Source organism: Panthera uncia, chromosome A2 (genome assembly GCF_023721935.1).
Source record: "Panthera uncia isolate 11264 chromosome A2, Puncia_PCG_1.0, whole genome shotgun sequence".
NCBI lineage: Eukaryota > Metazoa > Chordata > Mammalia > Carnivora > Felidae > Panthera > Panthera uncia.
The window spans coordinates 43,285,211-43,306,003 of record NC_064816.1 but is presented as its reverse complement, the minus strand read 5'-3'; the positions used below and the strand labels follow the sequence as shown (position 1 = coordinate 43,306,003).

General features: G+C 41.4%; 1 protein-coding gene across 1 annotated transcript in view; it reads right to left on the bottom strand.

Moving 5' to 3' along the window:
* Positions 1–20,793, bottom strand: part of CNTN4 (contactin 4) — an 895,772-nt gene that overhangs the window by 6,693 nt on the left and 868,286 nt on the right. Inside the window, exons 15-22 of the mRNA XM_049642718.1 lie at positions 16,827–16,947; positions 12,321–12,479; positions 9,499–9,648; positions 7,897–7,967; positions 6,589–6,823; positions 5,526–5,638; positions 4,559–4,745; positions 4,014–4,126 (exon numbers count right to left, since the gene is read on the bottom strand). Of these exons, the coding sequence (XP_049498675.1) occupies positions 4,014–4,126; positions 4,559–4,745; positions 5,526–5,638; positions 6,589–6,823; positions 7,897–7,967; positions 9,499–9,648; positions 12,321–12,479; positions 16,827–16,947 (1,149 nt within the window). The remainder of the gene's footprint in view (positions 1–4,013; positions 4,127–4,558; positions 4,746–5,525; positions 5,639–6,588; positions 6,824–7,896; positions 7,968–9,498; positions 9,649–12,320; positions 12,480–16,826; positions 16,948–20,793) is intronic.

Here is a 20,793-nt window from a genome sequence, read left to right as displayed (position 1 = left end):
ATCACTACCATCCAGTACCTTCAGTTTCTGCTGGTAGTTAAGAAACATAGGGTTGGGTGAGATCAGTGGTCCTCAGTCTTGGCTGTGTGGTAGAAACACTTGGGAACATGAGAAATACTGACGCTCAGGGGTTCTCAACAGGGTGGGAGGGCTGAAGGAACAATTTTGCTCCTCTCCCCCAGGGGGCATTTGGTGATGTCTGCAGACATTTGTGGTTGTCACCACAGGTGCTACTGTTTATTGGGTGGAGCCCAGGGATGCTGCAAAACAGCCTGCAATGAATGCAGAGGACAGTCCCCACGCTGAAAGTTATCCAGCTCAAATTGGCAGAAGTGAGGAGGTCCAGGAGAAGCCTGCTATGGCTCCACTCCAGAGGTAATGCTACAGAGGTAGGGGCCAGGCTGCGGTACTTAAAATGAGTTTGATGTGATGTTAATGTGGCTGTAAATCTTGCATTCGCTCAGGGGTCCTCAAGCCTGAGTGTGCATCAGAATTGCCTAGAGGGCTTGTTAAAACCCAGGTCACTAGACCCCACCCCAAAGTTTATGATTTAGTAGGTCTGACGTTGGACTTGAAAATTTGCATTTTCCCAAATAATGCCACTGCCTCTGGTTCAGGAACCACACTTTGAGAACCATAAGATTTGCTCACATTTCAAAATTCTGACCTGCTGAAGTTAGGGACATAAGGCCACTCTACTACTGCAATAAAAAGCAAACACAAGTAAAATTCATGAAATTCCCTTAAAATGGTATAGATCCCATTTGTTCCCTGGCATTTCATCACCTTAATTTATATCTCTCTAATACATGGTGGAAAACACAATTTCCTTAAGGTGGAAAGATTCATAAGTGTCCCCTTCCTTCTCCGGAACATCAGTTGTATCAAACTCAGCATCCCCTCGCTAATGATCAGGCTCAAATAAATCCTCAGGCACATTCAGGAGTGTCAAAGCGTCTCATCACGGCCCTTCAGGAACACGGGCTGGCTGATGGGATGCAAGGGCACATCTGGCTTTGAGGAATAAATTGCTTCTTTGATTTACCTCTGGTCCTTGCCAGAGCACAGAGACTTCAACTGGTTTCAAATATAAATCCAAAAGAAACACTTCCAGGAAAAAGCAGCCTTGCTATCAGCACTGCTTATCAGTCTTGTAATATTAGGGACTGCATTGGAACCTAAATAAGAGCCTGTAAAACCTTTATTTACACCAAACACTTGGTTCGGCTGATTGACTTGAAGGCTGTGCTTGCATTTCATATAACCCAGGGCAGAAGAAAAGCAGAAAGAGTGGATTCATGGGAGTAATGATAACAGTAGCAAACATTATTGAATGCTTACTTTGTGCTTCAACACTCTATGTTCTTCTTTTACGTGAAAAGTAAGAGTAATTTAAACTTTGTTCTTATCACATTAGACAACCTGACATTATTTCAGTTATAGTCTATTTCTCAATGTCTGGGTGAAACATCAAAGTGGAGATGTGTCCTAATTTATCAAAGATGATGAGTTTTTCCCCAAGAATCAGTAGGAGCCACTGAACTGGAGCCAATGGATCTCTGATTTTCTTATTAAATGTAGATCAATATATGAAGTGTCCAGACCATCAGTACTCAAAAAGAAAGTGAAATTACCGCCTCCCAAAGGTGTGCCTTGTGACCTGGACTTCAGTGACCCTTCAGGGATGGCCTTAGTGCACAGTTCTGTGCCTGTGTTCTTGCAGCTGTGGTCCATGGATATTTTTAAATCACTGAGATGCTCCCATAATCAAGACTAACAATACGACTCTCAGCTACATCCTTCCCCTATCCCTCAAAGTGCATTTTCTCTGCTCCTTGTTCTTCACTGGACGTCCCAAACCATTTCCCTGTATACTACAACAAACGACATTCAGGTGTTTTTATGTTGTATGGCTGTTTCCACTCTTTGGCTACAACCACACACAAGTGGTCTGGTTTTCGAGACCACTGTAGCAGAGAGAAAGATGAGGCAGTGATTGGTATCAGAGAGCCTAACTGTGTTATTTTGGCTTATGCTTTGATTCAAAACATAATCTATAGAATCTGGCGGAGAACCGCTCCCCACCTCACTGACACAGACATATACTTGGAGCCTGGAGATGTCTTCACAAGCAACGAGAGATCTGTCACCACCTTCTACCATGTTATGTGATACCTGGCCCTGGGCAACTTCACTGTGGCTTTGGAGGGATCTGTCTGACATCTTCAATGAGGCCAGAGAACACTGTATGTTGTAAGTAGTAACACGGTTACCTCTTGAGATAGGCATTGTTATTACTCTGATTTCAAAAATGAGGACACTGAGACCTGAAGATAGTATGCAATTTTCCCAGGGTACCATGAACAGTAAGTGGTAGATTTAGCATTCAAATGCAGGTGGTCTGGGTCAATAGCCTATATGCTTAACTCAGTCTAGTTTGGCCACCATCTGTGTGGGAAAATTGCTTCCCCACTCTGGTCTCTGTCTCCATGAATGCAAAACAAGGGGGTTCATTAGTAGAAAACTGATAGTCCATGGGTCACATTTGTCCTGCATATGTTAAGTGTTTCGCTCTTACAGTGTTTATTTCATCTTACTATTTTATTTTATTTTGAGTTAGATGTCAACATTTACCAACCCCCCCCAAATTATACATGAAACAATTTTGGGTTCTACTAAAAAAATTAGAAGATATTGCCACACTGTTTGGTAATAATAGGCTAGAGCCCAGAATCCACTGCCTCTTCTGGACAATGAGAAAATCTCTAATTCATCACAGTCTCCAATATTTCCTATTGCATCACGTTGGCATGTGCCCACCTCAGGACCTTTGCATATCTTGTTCATTGTGCTTGGAACACTCCTTCCCAGAGAGCTGCCTATCTTCTTTCCTTTTTCATGGCCCAACTGAAATGTCTAGAGTAAAAGTTCAGAGAAAAATGAAGATACTAGGAAATTTCTCCTTTAATAAAAGAGAAAATGCAGCCCTAAGACGTTAAGTGATTTAGAGTCACATAGTTAATAGAGGACCAAAATGTGGGCCTCCTAATTTATGCTAGAAGACCCTTCCAGAAGAGTTTGCTCTTATAAAAGGACACAGGAAAAGTTCTGCAGATGAGTTTCTAGGCAACGTTGCTCTGTTGGCAGAATACAAATCACTGTGCCACGTGAAGGAAAGAAAAGGAAGTCGTGACAGGGAGCATTTTCCTGAATTCTTCTCTACTCATGTTACCCAAGGTTCTACCACCAACTACATCCACTCCTAATTCCAGCTGTGCTTTGACCAACTACTTTCCAACAGGTCCATGTCCTTTCATGAGCTTCTGACAGCACTGCCTCTATGCTACTCTCAACACTTCCTGCAAAAATGCCACACACCACAGCTTGCACGCCAGTTTTGTCTGGCCTGCATTGCATTGCCCCACACATTGCTTAAAAGTAACACAAAACAAGACAGTAACAATTCCTGTTAATTGTGGCACCAAGGCTAAACACTCTTTCTTTTCTAGCTAAATAAAGTAGACTAATACTACGGGAGCAGGCAAATGAATTGTCTAAAAACTCCCTGGTTTCTTTTTCTCTCTATAAATCTCCCTAATTATAGGAACAGGAACAAAAATGATTAACCATTCATAATACTGTTGATAAAAAAAAAAAAAAAAAAAAAAAAAAAAAAAAAAGACAACCAGGACAAGAACAAAACAAAGCTGACAGGAGAAATGTTACAGATGCGGTTTTTCCTGAGTTTTTGAAGACACACCTATAGGTTCTTCAACCATTTCTGAAAGACTCTGCCTGAGTCCAAAGAATCAGATTAGGCAATCTCTGACTCTGGCCTGTGGCCACGGACCATTTATAAAACTCAGAGCAAACCACTCTGGGGACAGAGATTCCTAGAGAGGCTGTGAGGCATCATCAGGGAAAGTGAGAACATAGTTCATATGACTTTGTGTGAAGAGACTGTTCTCACTAACAGCAGGATTAGGAGCCTCTGCAAAAAAGAAATTACCCACTTTGTATCCTTTTACTTCCGACTCATTATCTAGGGCCTTCACTTGATCCCAATTCAGGATAATTTTGGAGTCCGATGAATTCCATATGATGTTTCCGGGGGGTTGACTTGGTGCTATAAAAAAATTAAGATATACGAAGTCACAGATTATTAAGTCTCAATGGATTCTGAGGAATATCTCCTTACTAGAATTCAAGAGTGGAGGCAATTTAATGGGCTATTGCACTAATATGTGTCTTCAAGGTCACTAAAATCTGACGAGATACAGCATTGCAAATGGAAAAAGATTCACTTGGTCGCCTAACATTTATATCTAAAAGAAGTAGCCCTTCCCAATGAAGAGAAAAACATTTATCTTTCTGTCCTCTGGAGCAATGAATTTTGCATGGTATTCGGAAAGGTTCAGTTAAAATGCTAAGGTAAATTTGAATACACATAATGATACCAATTAGTATGCAAATGATCACTGGGAGGTGGGGATGGGGAATGAACTTGGGATATGTCTGATGAAATCCCTAAAATATTTCTGAACAAGAATGTTCTTACGTGGCTTTCTGGTTGTCACATTGACTGTTGCGCTGGACGGGCCTGTCCCTGCAGTATTATATGCCTTGACAGCTAAATGATACAGCGCGCTGCCTTTTAAATTGGTGATTTTTGTTGATGTCTGATTTCCAATTGTTCGTATTTTTCTAGCATTTTCTTCCTTGTCATCATGTCTCCAGTATTTAACCTGAGAAAATAAAAAGGAAGACTGTGGGAATCATACCTATTAGAGATATTTCCAATGGTAGCAGCTTTTTATTTTGTCTTTAAATTTTTTAAATGTTTATTTATTTTTGAGAGAGAGAGACAGAGCACAAGCAGGGGACAAGCAGAGAGAGAGAGGAAGACACAGAATCCAAAGCAGGCTCCAGGTTCTGAGCTGTCAGTACAGAGACGGATGTGGGGCTCAAACTCGTGAACCACGAGATCATGACCTGAGCTGAAGTAGGATGCTTAAACCACTGAGACACCCAGGAGCCTCATCTGATCTTTAAAATACAGATTCTGATGATGGAGTTGATGTTTTCCTACCAACTCATAAGTAGAGCTTTCAGAGCCAATGGCTTTGTATGCCCCGAGCACTCGTGGGCAGTATGAAGGGCTCCCTTTCCGTTCTCAGCTTCATAGTGAGATAGAAAGTGGGCACAACCATTGTTGGCTATTTCTCACCTTTCCCCCACATTTGTTTTGAGTCCAAGTGGATACTGGGTGTATCAAAAGTCAAAGCTCATTTCTCCATTCTTCTTGTAAATTCTTAGATCTGCATCTATTTTGAAAAAGATTTCTGGAGTGTAGCAGGAAAAGGGTGCTTTCAGCGTAGAATGTCAGTGGTTCAATAAATATCTGCTAGAAGCCTTAACAAATCCCTCTAAATGGGAATCTGAGTCTTTTTCCCAATAGAGTGTATGTTGAAGTTCTCACTGAGGGGTGCATCTTTCCCGACCCAATGCACATATCTCTTGCTTACCTCATAGCCTTGTATCCGTCCTCTATTCTTCTCCATGGGGGAGGCCCAGAAAACTTCAATGTCTGTTGCAGACAGACTTCTGGCAAAGATGCTGGCTGGTGGTTTGGTGGGTTCTGCAGATGAGTGTGGAAAAAGTGATTACTTTATCAACTGCATCAGAAGAGCTTCTAGATACTGGCATTATAAGGAGCAAATTGAGGCGCCTGGTTGGCTCAGTCAGTTAAGTGCTGACTTCAGCTCAGGTCATGATCTCATGGTTAGGGAGTTCAAGACTGGTGTCGGGCTCTGTGCTGACAGCTCAGAGCCTGGAATCTGCTTTGGATTCTCCATCTCTCTCTGCCCCTCCCCTGCTCATGCTCTGTCTCTGTCTCTCAAAAAGAAAAAAAAAAAAAAGTTAAAAAACTTTAAGTAAAATTCCAAGGAGCAAATAATCCATAGTTATATTACAGCCTTTAGTGATGAGGACACTAACACTCATTTTATAGAAGAGCTATGATTAACAACTAGAAGGTAGTTGTGACAGAAATGGTAAAGACAAAGTCTTTGATTTCTAAATTTGGGGGTAGCTGGAAGGGAAGCAACCCAGGACTCCTTAAGTTCAAGCACCAAGTTTTCATAGCTAGCAAATCCTTTAATACACACCCTTATTTAAACATCTCTTTTTTTAAATGTTATTTATTTTGAGAGAGAGATAGAGAAAGAACAGTGGAGAGGCAGAGAGAGAGGGAGACAGAGAATCCCAAGCAGACTCCACACTGTCAACATGGAGCCCAATGCAGGGCTCAAACTCATGAACCATGAAATCATGACCTGAGTCAAAATCAAGAGTAAGATGCTTAACCAACTGAACCACCCAGGTGACCCATAATACACATCCTTCTTAATCAGCATTTGTCATAGGTGAGAGTCCTAGTCACTGGATTATGAAAATAAGAGCAAAAGAACAAAGGGAAGCCAAATGACTTGACTAAGATTCAGGAGAGCCTGTCAACACTTCAGTCCTAAAATCAGCAGCATCTCAGAACTGAACAAATAACAAATATATAGGCAGCATAAGCCATACCTTCTTCTGCAGAATATACCACTGTGGTGGGACTGAAGGGGCCTTCTCCCTTATTGTTGAAGACGCCCACTTTAACCTCAAAGGGAGAGAAGGGGCGCACACTCTCATTCCTGAACACGTATCTGGAGGCATCGGCTGATGCTAGCACTGTCAGCATCCAGATCATTTTGCCATAGGGCCGGAAGGCCACCACATAGCCAAAGCCTCTACCATTCTGTAATTCCTCAGGGACCGTCTGGGAAAGAAGGGAGGCAGCCTTCAGAAATCACAGCAGTTCTATTCAAATGCTACAATTGTTTTATTTTACCCTACCTCCCACAATCTTATACATACATTCTTCCCCACCTATCTTACTTTGGGTTTTGTCAAGAGTATTAGGCTTGGGGCTTGCCATCAGTATGGATGAGGTATCGAAGTAGGTTAAACAGGCAAACAAACAAATAAACAAACAAAAAACCCAGTGAGAATTTGCAGTGGAGAGCCTGGCTTCTTGATGGGGGAGATCCAGCTCTGAAGTTCTTGCAAATGAAAGTCACTGGACAGTTGATCTAGAAACCGACATTCCAACATATACCATCCAATAAGAATCTTCCTCCAGGGCCAAACAGGCAAAAGACTTCATTGAAGAAGACCGTCTTGGCTCAAGAAAGCTATTCCCCCTCAGAAATGAGGAGTGAGGCTGGAGGGGGTAATTTCTTTCACTGCTGGGGCTTTGGTTAAATGCAAGATTTTTAACTTTGGGGGTAATGTCTAGAATCTTCCAAAAACATTAAGAACCCTTTCTAAAACTCCAATCTCATTTCTCAAAATCAATTTTTTAATAAATTGGTGACTAACCTACCTCCAAGTTGTTTAAAAACCACCTTATAAAAGAGGACTCCAGAAGCAAAGCCAATTGCCAGGAAATTGTGCTGGTACACTGAATCTATTGCTGGCAGACATTTTAAATAAATTGGCCATGCATCAGTTCAGGAAGAAAGGAAAACTGGTTTTCTTTGAACCAGCTTTCATATATATGTGTGTGTGTGTGTGTGTGTATACACACACACACACACACATATATTTCTTGTGTGGTCTTCCATTTCATGATTGTTTTTTCTGTGTTAAATCAAATTAAAACTTAACTCAACAATTGATGGGCAAGCACCACCTTTTCTTGCTGGCAATTAGCTACGTGAGAGGGGGTGTTTGCACTCAAGTAAATTTCAGCTCTTAACAAGAGAAGAGAAAATTTCTTCTATTTGTTTAACATAGAGAAAAAAAATAGCTACGCTAATGTATACTCCTTTTGTTCCATGATTCATTTACCTCCCAGGTTATAACCAGTTCAGATTTGCTGCCTCCGCCACCACTGACGTTAGCTGGGGTGACTTCGGGGACTGTGCAGGAGACAAAAAAACAAGTCATATCTGGTGTTAAAAGCAAATGAGAGGAAAGAAGGTTGCCTGACAGAAGTGACTCACTTGAAGCAAATACTCTGATAAACATATATCTTTGTCTTTTGAGATCAGAAACAGTGTGGTCAAGTGGCCCAAAGCATCAGCTTAAAGAAGTGAAACGTACCATGGAAATTGCCATTAGTTACCTGTTTCCCATTCAACAAGGTATGCACGTTATGTGACATGTATGACCAATTGTTCAGCTCCGTCCCTAGAGGCCAAGCTTCAGTGGTAGGAGGAAAGGACAGAGGTTCTGGTTCTAGTGCTTTGGATAGGCATTTATTAACCATGTGGTGATACACAAAAGACAGACAATACACACTCTGCCCGTGCAGAGCTTACAATCTAGTTGAGGTAGAGCGCACATGCAGAACATGCAGAGGAATGGTGACAATAAAGAACAACACGATGCAGAGAGAATGGAGAAGTGCAGTGGCGTTCTGAAGTAGCAGGCTGCTCAGAGTAGGGTTGGGCTAATGGCTTCTCGGAGGAAGGTGAGTTTTGAGCTGGGTGCTGAAGGAAGTGGTGGACATAGGTTGACCCCTGGCTCACTGTGCTTAACCTCTTTGATCCCCAGTTTTCTCTGTAAAAGAGGGGAAATTAGGCTAGCTTCCTCCCCAGGATTGCTGAGAGGAATTAATTAAATTACAGTTTTGGAGGGGTGGGGGGGAAGAAAGCATGGGGATTAGCTACATTATCATCAGGGAAACAAAAGACCCCATTGGTGTCTGGGTGTGTTCCCTTGGTTAAAGCCAATGAAATAGGTCTAGATGGAGTTTTGTGCAAGAGTAGGGTCAGACTTCCCATCTGCTTAAGGACCTTGCTATTACTCTTTCAACAAACATTTGGCGTTATCACAGCTGGGGACTCTACAAAGACCCACACCTAAGCCTCCCACATTACATGAGAGAAGGAAATGTACAACCAATGCAGATGAATTCATGTTATTCCCTCCCTGTGCTCATTCTAAGCTGTGCTTACAGAGGGTCATACTACACATACATACAGGCTTCGTATGAGTGAGCAGGATGTTCTGAATCTTAGCTTCTGGGAATGGTTTATACTCTAAGAAAAAAATCTTACTAAATATTTCTGAAGAACTTATTCCTTGTGACGAGTGATTTCTGTGTGTTGAATTCATTTGAAATGTGGGGTGTGCCTTAAAAAGGTAAATCCTGGTTGAAGAATCTTGGTGACAAACGAACCATTGAAGGAAGAGGTGGTGTTTGGAAGAACTAAGCACAGAGTGTTTCTCCCTGTACAAGGAGACCCAGGAATGAGTGAGAACTTAACTCTTGAACTCAATAAACTGAGCATCTGCGGGTCTGGTTTCTGATCATTATGAACATTCAAGGGAAGGGGGTGCTAATACAGAGCCTCATTAGGGCTGAAGAGCAGGAAGAATTCAAAGCCTTTTCCTAAGGAATAATAGCCACTGGCACAGACTCTCCATGTCCTGGATACTACTCACGAGCCTCTTCTGTCCTCCGCTTCTCCGAGGGCCGGCTGGGTTCCCCGATCCCAATCACATTGGCCGCAACAGTGCGGAATTCATACTCGACCCAAGGGTTCAAACCCACGACAGCCGCTGTGAATGTCTTCCCATCAATAAGTTCTGGCACTGAAAGACATCAAAAGGTGGAGATACTTTACAGGATTCCATGTTAAGCAGATAGGAACTTCCACCCGTCATGATTACTGTTACTGTGTGCAGGGCATTGTAGGTGGTCTGAGACTAGTTGTACAGCAGCTGTTACAAGGAAGTCATCCCAGAACTCTCTCTACTAAACTAACAAGTTCAAATGAGACACCAGCAGATAACATTACAGTATTCAAGGCACAAAAGTGCTTGACTGTAATCATGACTGTTGTTACCTGACACGTTTTTCAGCATTTACCGTATAGTATTGGGCACACTTCAATTTCTACAATCATTCTATGAGTAAAGTAAAATTGCTGTGTTTATTTATACAGATGAGGAAAATGCGCCTTATAAAGATTGTTACTCATTCAAGATTGCGCTGGACTTGCTCCTTTGTCCGTGTGTTCCAAGCTCTATAACTTAACATAATAATGAATCTACAATATTACAATTCTGTAATATTGCTGACGGTGAACTGTACTAACCTATCTCATGAAGGAATCTGTAACCACAAAAGGAATGGCCACGAAGCACACAAAAAAGAAGTCAGAGAGGGAGAATTTGACAATATTCACCTACTAGTATTTGGAGAAGGGCTCCTTCCCAAGAGGACATGGCCCACTGTTTTGACACCATAAGCCATGAAGCTCTGGACATTGCCTCCGTGCTCACTGAACAACTTTTTGAATTTTAAACTGGTTATCATAAAGATGTCCCACGTGAGGGGTACCTGGCTGGCTCAATCACTAGAGCATGCGACTCTTGATCTCCGGGGTCATGAGTTCAAGCCCCACCATGGGTACAGAATTTACTTAAAAAAATAAAACAAAAAAATAAATAAATAAAGATTTCCCATGTGGCCCAGAAGATTCAAAGGGAGGTTCCCTGTGGCAAAGCTGAGGCCATCACACTGGTCACTGGGATTCGGTGGCTGCCAGCCTCCTTATACCACAATTACAGAGTCCTAGCCTACAAAGGTAAAAAATGGGGCTCTGGAGTCAGATCATCTGGAGTCTAAACCTGAATTGACACTTAGTAGCCCAATGACCTTGGGCAAGTCGCTTAACCTTTCCATGCTTTGGTTTCCCTATCATACGATGAGGCTAATAACAATATCTATTCACAATGCTGTTGAGAAAATCCAAGAAAAGCAGAGCATATCATGTAGCACATAGCAAGGGTTCAACAAATTCTAGTGTTTTGTTTGTTTGTTTGTTTTTTTACCATCACTATCATCAGCAGCGGCAGCTTCATCCTCCTCTTTTCTTTCATTATATTTCTGTAGCACTTCCTATTTTTAAAAAAGTTTCACAATCATTTCTCTTTTGGGTCATAACCAAATCTTATCATGCCCATTTAACAGAAGAGGAAGATGCATAGTTGTATAGACATGTGCTGATTAGCAGAGTCAGGGCTAGAATGATCCCCTAACTTTAAGATTTTTGTGCATCTTTCCTTCCTAAGCACTTTTGAGATTCAGAAGAAAATCAATGAGCTGGAAACACACAAACCCATTTCTGAGGTTGGATAAGCTGAAGTAAAAAAAAAAAAAAAAAGAGGTTGTGAAAATCAATAGGATTCATCTGAATTGCAGAAAACCAGGCCTATCACTCCATGTATTTCTACCTCAAGACATTAAGGTCACACAGCCAACTCTTAGGAACTAGAAGAGTGTGTATCTTGCTTGCAAAAACTACTTGTTTGTCCATTTTTCCTCAAATGAAACCTAGATAAAATAACAAAAAGAGTCAATTTGGGGGGTGGGCAGGGAAGGTATGGTCAACTCATATTCCTTTATTTTTCAAGTTTGACAATCTTCTCAGGGCTCTGCTCCACCAGGGCCATGGGCCTACCTGGCGGGGCAGATCTGAGGGCCTCGCTGAACCATCCAATCTGTAGTAGTGACAGGCGATGTGTACAAAGGGCAGGGGCTTAATCAACACAAGTTTATGACCTGCGCTTACTGGGAATTCCTTGTTCATGGGGAATAATTGCAATCCCTGATCCCCATCATGAGTGGGGTTCAACGGGTTACCTGCACCTGCCGGTGTAGGGTAGGCACATGCTGAGCCAGGCAGTGTAGTACGTGTGTAGCCCCCAACATCTAAGGGCATCACAGACATACTTTTTAATATAACAAAATCTCATACCTCTTTATGCCCAAATTTAGCCATCTAAATAAAAATGGGCAGCAAGTCAAGGGGCTCCAGGCAGTCTTTAGTTATTGTTTTTTTTGAGAACACTATATAAACTTTTACAAAGGCTATGTAGACTAGCATAATCCACTGCTTCTCAAAGTATATCATTAATAGTACACAGATAATTTTAGGTAATAAGCAGATTGATGCATTTTATTTTTACAACTAATGTATTTTATTATGTATGTTAAGAAAAAATATAACCAACATACAGATCTATCATGTGATAGACATTGTTGCTTAGGATAAGTTAAAAAACAAAAAAACAAAGAGCTGATATAAAGAAAAACATTAAATGAATGATAGTACCATTAGATGAGGTCTAGGAAACATTTGTAGTTGTGTCTGAATGAGAACCTAGGTGGCCCTTGGTTTCTGCCACAGTGCTTTGTCCATTATGCTGAGTTTCAGAAGCCCCTGTGAAAGACCAGCACCAGGCATCCAATATGGTACCTGTATTGACTGCTTGCCAGCCTACGGAGAACGGAGTCCTGGCTTGAATGACATACATGGTGATGGGGCTGTGGTTGTCAGGCCCGGGTCTCCAGGAGAGCTGAGCAGTGGTATCTGTAATTTCATCTATGGTCACAGCCTCTGGGGGTCCTGGGGGACCTGTGAAAGAGCAAGACCCTCAGAAGGGAGCAGTGCGTTCAAATGTCCAAGCAAATGATTGCTTAATTGAATGCAGAGCTGATCCATTCAACCATTTGTTCACCCACTCACAGATTTATCACTTGTCAGTTCCCTTTTGAATACCTCTTTGGGTGTCCAGAATTCTTCTGGCTCTGAAACTACAGAGATGAATGAGACATGGCTCCTTTCTTTCTTTCATTTAAAAAAAAAAATTTTTTTTTAATGTTTTATTTATTTTTGAGACAGAGAGAGACAGAGCATGAATGGGGGAGGGGCAGAAAGAGAGGGAGACACAGAATCGGAAGCAGGCTCCAGGCTCTGAGCCATCAGCCCAGAGCCCGATGCGGAGCTCGAACTCACGGACCACGAGATTGTGACCTGAGCTGAAGTCGGACGCTTAACCGACTGAGCCACCCAGGCGCCCCCTCTTTCATTTTTTTTTAAAGGTTATTTATTTGGGGGGAGGGAGAGAGAGAGAGAGAGACATGGGGGGAAGGGGCAGAGAGAGGGAGACAGAGAATCCCAAGCAGGCTCTGCACTGTCAGCACAAAGCCTAATGTGGGGCTTGAATCCATGAAATGTGAGATCATGACTGGAGCTGAAACCAAGAGTCAGATGTTTAACCCACTGAGTCACCCAGGCGCACTGACATGGCCCCTTCTTTCTAGGGGCTCACTGCATAATAAAAAAAAATAGGTAAACAAAGAATTAAAATAGAGTATCTGTTCCAAATGCTAGGAGAGAATACTGGGATACCACAGAAGTCCAAATTCCTTAATTCATCTATCATATGCTTACAGGTTTCTGTTATGGGCCAGGCAGTATTATCTGTGGATAGAGTAGTGATAAATGAAGATAAGAGTATTTTGGAAATGGTCATTTCTACCACTGAGGCTGCGGATGTGAGCAGAGAGGGCTTTAGAATGTTGGTGGTCGCAGCGCTGCTCCTACATTCCCATTCCTGCTGCACTGTAATTACTAACCCCGCTCCTGTCCCGCATCATATGCAAACACACGCTTGTATGCAAGGGAGCTGCTGTGAAAATGACCAGTGCTCAAAAGAGTCACCAGACTGTGGCTTTTTCATTGGAACTTCAGGACGGGGCTGGAATCTAAAGACTCTCTCTCATTTGCAGTTTCCGTAAGTCATACCTCTATTTTTCCACTTATCTTCCTGATGTTCATTGTTTCTGCCGATGTACTTAAACCATGGAGGCAAGAGGAAATCAGTTTTAAACGAAGGCTTGGAAATCATAAATAAGTAGAGGGATGGAAAGCAGTAGGCAAACACAAAATATCAACACGGCCCAAGCAAAGACCCGGAGCTGTCCTAGATTCCAACAGAAAAGCTCTTAGTAGGCAGTTAAATGTATCTGTGGCAAGGCACAATTGACCACCTCAGGAAGGAAGGTGATTGTGAGGGAGACAGGATGACAAATCTCATGTCCCTAAGGAGGGATTAAGGAGATATTCCTAGGAGGGCTTTGCTCAGCCCCATAGAGCAGTCAAGTGTACTGCTAAATATGACTGGGCCAGGTCACCAGGCAGGGAAGAAAGAGACGTCTAGCAGAGTGCTGAAAAGTTCAATGTAATTTCCTGAAGTAAGACTTTGTTCTGAGATTCACTCTTGTACCCTTCCTATGATATCCTAACTTTCTCTTTCTTTTTTTAAAAATCATTTTTATAGACCTACAGGTGAGACTAAATTTAGCTTCTCCCTCCTACTCCTGAATGAAAGGTCTGGAAATCTGTATGCTGAAACTGATTAATTTTCCATGGTGACATTTGAACATGTCAGTCTAATGCCACCTGGATAGAGCGGAGGCAAACTTTAGTCTTAACCAGATAAAGTCCAGAAGACAGTACCATCTTGTTTCCCACTAGCTTTCTTATCCTAGATCTATGCCCCACCCCCATTTCAATGGGTGCTCTTTTCAGGGCCTTTAAAATCAAAGTACACAAGTACAAAAGTGTTCCCCTCCAAACTCCTCAATAAATTAAATTGATAGGAATTATCTGAGCCCATTGCTGTCAACCAAATAAAGGAAATGAAAGGGTGTATGAACTTGGCCATTGGAGATGAGATGGTACTTTCAGCTTTGTTGACGCTGTGTGCTCCTGACCAGTGTGGAGACATGACCTCAAAGAATGTTTACCAACTTTGTCTTGGGGAAGTTGGGTCACTCTTTCAAAATGACAAAATGAGCAAATGTTTATCCTCTGAACAAAATGTTCACATGGCCAGGGGCCCACAGATGTTTCTGTCACAGGCAACAGAAGAGGGAATGTTGGTGTGAGAACAGTGATTCTGCTGCTCTCCCAGTGATGAATGGCCTTTCCACCTGTCTTAGTGCGACAGACTAAATAAAGCAGGTATCCGAGAATCAAGGAAGCTGGAGCCGACACTCAAAGCTCTACCAGTTTCAGATACACAAATCTCTTACAGGGCAGTGGAATGCATTTCTGCATCCTTTCTGTAATATGCAGAAAAGCTGCAAGAGCAGAGCTAAAGGAAATAAAAGGAAAGATTATGGTTTAAAATGGCATATTAATTTATTGGCCTTATTAACTGATTAGACTAGATTTTCTTTTAGACTGAGTTTGCAAATTCCTCTTGGTATTTAATGTTATTTTCTGTGAAATGAAGTATACAATATCATTTAAGAACTTCAAGTATTACTGATTTAAATATTTATTAGTCTAATTTATTGGCGTTTAAACTGCTGATCTGAACATTATCCTAATTAAATAGAGGATAAATTTTCAGCAACAGAATTCTTTTGTCCCCAGGGGTAGAGCAAACCAGCTCTCATGTATTTTAAAGTGGAAATAAACACGTTTCTATAAGTTATTCAATGGGCAGCTCAACCCAGGTTGCAAGTTTTTTTTCTCTTATCTGACTCTTATCTGTACCATTACCTACAGAAAGGTTTTTGTAGGCAATTTAAAGAGGAACTAAAGCAGACAGGATGGAAAAGCTATTTTTCTTTAACCTCTCTTGACAACGAGTTTAAGTAGCTAACTCCCACACATCTCCCCCACTCAGGTTATGCCTAGAGGGCACAGCAACACTTCAGTTGCTTCCCACAATACCTTGTTCACCCTGCACTCGGATTCACCCTGCCTCCACAACTAATTTCCCCTGGAGTTTTGTATGCTTGCACTCAAAACTCTGCTGGCTAGAGATTCCTAAACACCAATAGTTAGGGTTCAGATGAAGGAGGTGCTAGACAAGAGATTATTTTGATGTTCTGATTTGGCTTTACTTTCAATACTTTTTCTGAAGCCACTGTTATATCAGTGCCCTAAATCCACTAATTTGACTTAGCCCAGATGAAACATCAAAAGGCACTTTTAATACTTTAGAAAAGCCTTGTGCATGCATCGGTTTGATTCTGGTACGTATCCTGCTTCCCAAAGATTTTAATTTCAATATAAAAATATTTCTGGGGCACTTAGGTGGTTCGTTGGTTGAACGTCTGACTCTTGATTTCAGCTCAGGTCATGATCTCACAGTTTGTGGGATGGAGCCCTATGTCGGGCTCTGTGCTGACAGCACAGAACCTGCTTGGGATTCTCTCTATCCCTCTGTCTCTACCTCTCCTCTGTGCGCACACGTGCGCGCACTCTCTCTCTCTCAAAATATATAAACTTAAAAAAATATTTCTTAAAACTCCATTTACTTCTGTTCCTTTATAAACTGGTTTCTTGGGGCTCAGGCAGGGCCTGTGTAGCCATTAGGTTGAACTTAGGCCATGCTGATAGTGCTCAAGAAAATCTCACAAATGTCATTTTGTCATTTGTCATCAGCCTCCAGCTTATTTACTACATCCTGGGCAGTTCCTCTAAAGGCATATTTTAAGAACTGTATAGAACTATTAACTTTAGGGAAAAAAGGGAACTGAGAAAATGTGGTGATTTTTCTGAAGCCACTGTTATATCAGTGCCCTAAATCACTAATTTGGCTTAGCCCATATGAAACATCAAAAGGCACAGTTTGATCCTTCTTTAAACTATTTGCTTTTGTTAATCCAAAATTATTCTAGAAGGTCATATCAACTCCAACAGCCATAAATCAGGGCACTCGGGGCACTCACAGGAGTTATTTTCAGTATGGAGTAACCGGATTTGCTCTGCAGTTTCTGGTGATACCCCTATGAAAAAGAGATCCGCACAGAACTTCTGTAGGCTGTTAACCACTGTTTACAATGTTCAGCTTCTACCTGACTTTCTTCCATAATTCTCAAGTGGTGAGGTTTTTAGAAATCTGTGCAGCGGTAGATATCATAAAAGCGTTTCAAGAACAGAAACCAGAATTCCACATACCTCTGACAATCAGGTCTGCAGCAGCAGACAGCCTGTCTACACTTGTTTGGACCATGCAGACGTATTTCCCAGCATGCTTCAGCTGGATGTTTCGGATCATCAAATCACCAGCTGAATCCTGCTGATAAAGTAGGAGAAAGTGGCTACAATTACTTTTTAATGAGCTCTAAATATCATTATCACATGAAGGACACTGTGACTAATGGATTTATTTTACACTGGCTGATGAAAACATTAGTGATGCAAGCCATAGCCTATTAAGAATATGTGAGCCTGCTTGAGAGATAAAAACGCCAACATTTTCAGGACACACCTTAGACAAGACCTCAGGTATGTGGCTTCTCTGGGTCTTTGGAGCAGTTTGCACCCATGTTGGAAGCACTTAAACTACTTACGGTGGCTCTCGATTTAGTCCTGTGGGTTGCTTCAGATATGCGCTGAGCCTGAAGCCTTCACTGGCATTCCAATACTTTGGAACTCTATATTTAGAAAGGGGAGGCAAGCCCACATTTGGAGGCATCTGCATTTTACTGCACAACTCTGTCTCATAGCCAGCATTTTGATTGCTCCCAGATTTGAATTAAAAGATTATGAGGACCAGACTCTCTAAGGAAATCTAGCATCACCTAGTGTGGAATGCTGCTAATTTGTTTTTCAAATGCCAAATGCAAGTTTGATTAGCAGATGAATAGGACTGATTACATCCCAGTATGGATGTCTGTGTGCCACAGAATATTTCTACTCATCCACCAGCATGGTACTTTTAATAAATATGACAAGATGTCTCCGCAGGTTATCGCAAAGGTGGCATTTTAACCAAAGAACATGGCTACACCTTGGAGGGTGGTTATTCAAAAGCTTGGAGAACAGGTGGCTTGCGTATAAGTGCTCTCTACAGGCCAGATTCAGGAAGCTATGCTTACTTCTAACCTCCCAATGGATAACAAGATAACATAGGTTATTTTGGCCCTGTTGCTGTTCTTCCAAATGACAATAATGTTGGATAATGCTTAATAGTATTAGAATATGGGAACCATATATTAAAGCTGAATACTCACATGTTCTACGAGGTCAGTGCTCTTGTTATCCTTACTTTACAGATGAAGAAACTCAAGCACAAAGAGGTTCTATGACTTGCCTAAGGTCACCTAGGTAGTAAATGGCACAGCTGGGATGTGAACCCGTAAGGTCAGGCCACTCTACCATCCAGAAAGACCTTATTCTCATTCTAAATAAGGTGTACTTAATTCCCTTTGTTTTAGAGCAACACATCCCAAATTTACCCAGGACAATGGAAGACCTGGAACTGCCAATAGTTGTAAATAGGTTGAGAAGAGAGGCTCAAGCATTCAGTGAAGGGAAAGTTGATGGTTAGTCCTCAGCTATCTTGGGCTGTGATTTCATGAAAGTCTCTGGGTATTAGCTCACTGACTAGGCCTGCTGGGTGAGGTTGTGAGAATCAAACGAGACCGTACATGTACGTGAAATCCTAAAAACTGTGAAGCACAGAGTGCAAATTGGTATTACTGATGACCATGAGCGATCATGTCAAAGGTATTAAATCTAATTCAAGAAGAGCTGTGATTTTTTTTTTTACCTGAAATCTGTTTCATTTTTAACACTTGGGTTCTCATTCAGATTGTATTTACTAATCAAGTTTTATAATTGCTCAGTAAAATAGGATAATAATTGTTACCCTATCTCACAGGTTTTCTGTGAGGTTTAAAGAGCCTATATACATGAAAGTGCTTGATAAATCAGCAGGCACTTTGCAAACAGAAGCCATCATCGTCACCATTATTGGTACTTCTTTACCCAAGACATTCGTGTGTTAGGACTCTTGAGTATAGGTTTCAACAGAAAATATGCCTCACGAGGGGGCACGTGCAGGGAAGGCAGAAAGCTGTATTTGTTTTAAGGAAATGTATACACTGTGCCAATAATCCATTTTATTCACCAAGGGTTTAAGGGCCGAGGAGACTAGCTATAGCCTGGAAATTTCAGAGTACAACAAAGTATTAACAGAATGTGCTGTCTTTGTTTACAGATTTTGACCAGAGTTGTGTTTTTAAAGTAAAACTGAAACAAAGACAAAAAATAAAGTCAGGATTGAGGAAAGAGTCTCACACAAGGAGACCACAATAACTTTCTCTTTTCCTTTGAAGTCATCCAGATCAAACAGTTCACTGAGATCTACATTCATGTTCCCACCACAATGAACAAAACAGCACCAGGTTATTTTCCCCTGCTGTGGTCTGTTCTGTTTCTGACAGAGCACTTGGAGGCTGTCAAAGGACAATGGAATAACAGCTTTTCTAAAAACTGCTATAGGCTGGCTCTCCCAAGCATAACTTCCACTATGCTGACCCAGGAAGCAGAAACTGCAAAATGGCTTGACTTCAGAATTGCTTCCTTACCTTTTCTATTGACAAGTCCTACCTCTACAGACATGACGATGCTGGTAGCTAATATACTTATTTCTCACAATTTGTAGTGCTGTCCTGAATCTTGCACTTATTAGCAATAACTGATTGGTGTTAGCAGAGTTTCACAGAACAGACAAGCATTTCCCATAGGAAAGGCTAACGAGAGTGATTCCACAGATAGAGCTCTCTACGGAAGGTAGTCATTAGAGCTTGACTCCATTAGGGGTGTCTCCACCTGTGCCTCAGCCCTGGCCGATCAACAGCCAGTCCAGCATAAAGTCCTCATGTGTCTGACTGGCAGGGCATTTATTTCAATGAGTCAGGCAGCTGTTCTAATTGGTTGGTGCCTGTGCCGTTCTGGGAGATAATATTTTTAGCATCTCTCCTGCCCAAGACATTGGTCTTAGTATGAAAATGAATATTCTGCTTAATCTATGAAAAGTTTTCTCAATTTATAGTTTCCTGTTATTAACATCAATATTACTCTTCCTTCAATTAGTACAACTATTTAAATGTATCAAATACTTCTTTTGTGGTAGGCATTGGGCTATGAACTTTTCTAGACCCAAAGGTATTTAATATCTTCAATGCCCTTGTGAAATTAATATTTTTCTCACTTGGTTTCCAAGCTGCATCATATCAAAGAAGTCCATAATGCTTAATATTGGCAATTTCATACAGCCTTTCTCAACCAGGGTTCCAAGAGGGAATCCCTAATGACCCAAGGCATCCACAGATAGAATAAACTAACTTCTCTCCTACATATCCAAAATAGTACCAGTTGTATATGAGATCTGGGAAAACTGACAAAATGCTCAAATAACTCTTGGTGTTCTGTGAGAGATATCATTTGAAAAGGCAGCAAGAATGCAAGTCAAGTAATTAACATGAGTAGTAATGTATATGGTTGAGTGGAAAGCAGATCCTCAACCTATCACCTGGATAATTTTATAAACTAGCCCACTTATTCTCAACATAAGGGGGAGGTGAGGCAAAATGAAGCGGGCACATTGGATTCCTATGGCAGGGGCTGGGGAAGGCTTTTCAGATCATAGCTTCATTCTTATTTTCCACTGCTTTATGGTTGGACCCTCCATAAGAATGGCAGTCAGAGTGAATCTTCATTACTAGTGAGCATGTAGGACTGTGGTAGGCCCCCCCAAAATTTTTTGAGAACAAGTGTGATAAATACAAATTGTTTCCAGATTTAACCTCATCTTGGCATGTGTTCAATGGTAGTATGTATTTTTATGGAAAGTAAGGCTTTTGAAAATTCAAACATTTGAATTCAAAATTACCTGGATAATAAATACTCTGATCAGACTTTCAGATTCAAGAAAGAGAGCCCTAATGTCGCAATGATGTGGCTCCAAGGGGAGTTTAATCAGCTGCCTAAAAACACATGAGTAAAGTATTCTTAAGATATTTTTCTTAACCAGGTGCCATGATATATGGTACTGTATGGGGCACAGAGCCTGGGTTTTGAAGTTTAAAGCTGAGTTCTGCAATTTAGGGCTCTGAGGTCAAGGCAAGCCATACAA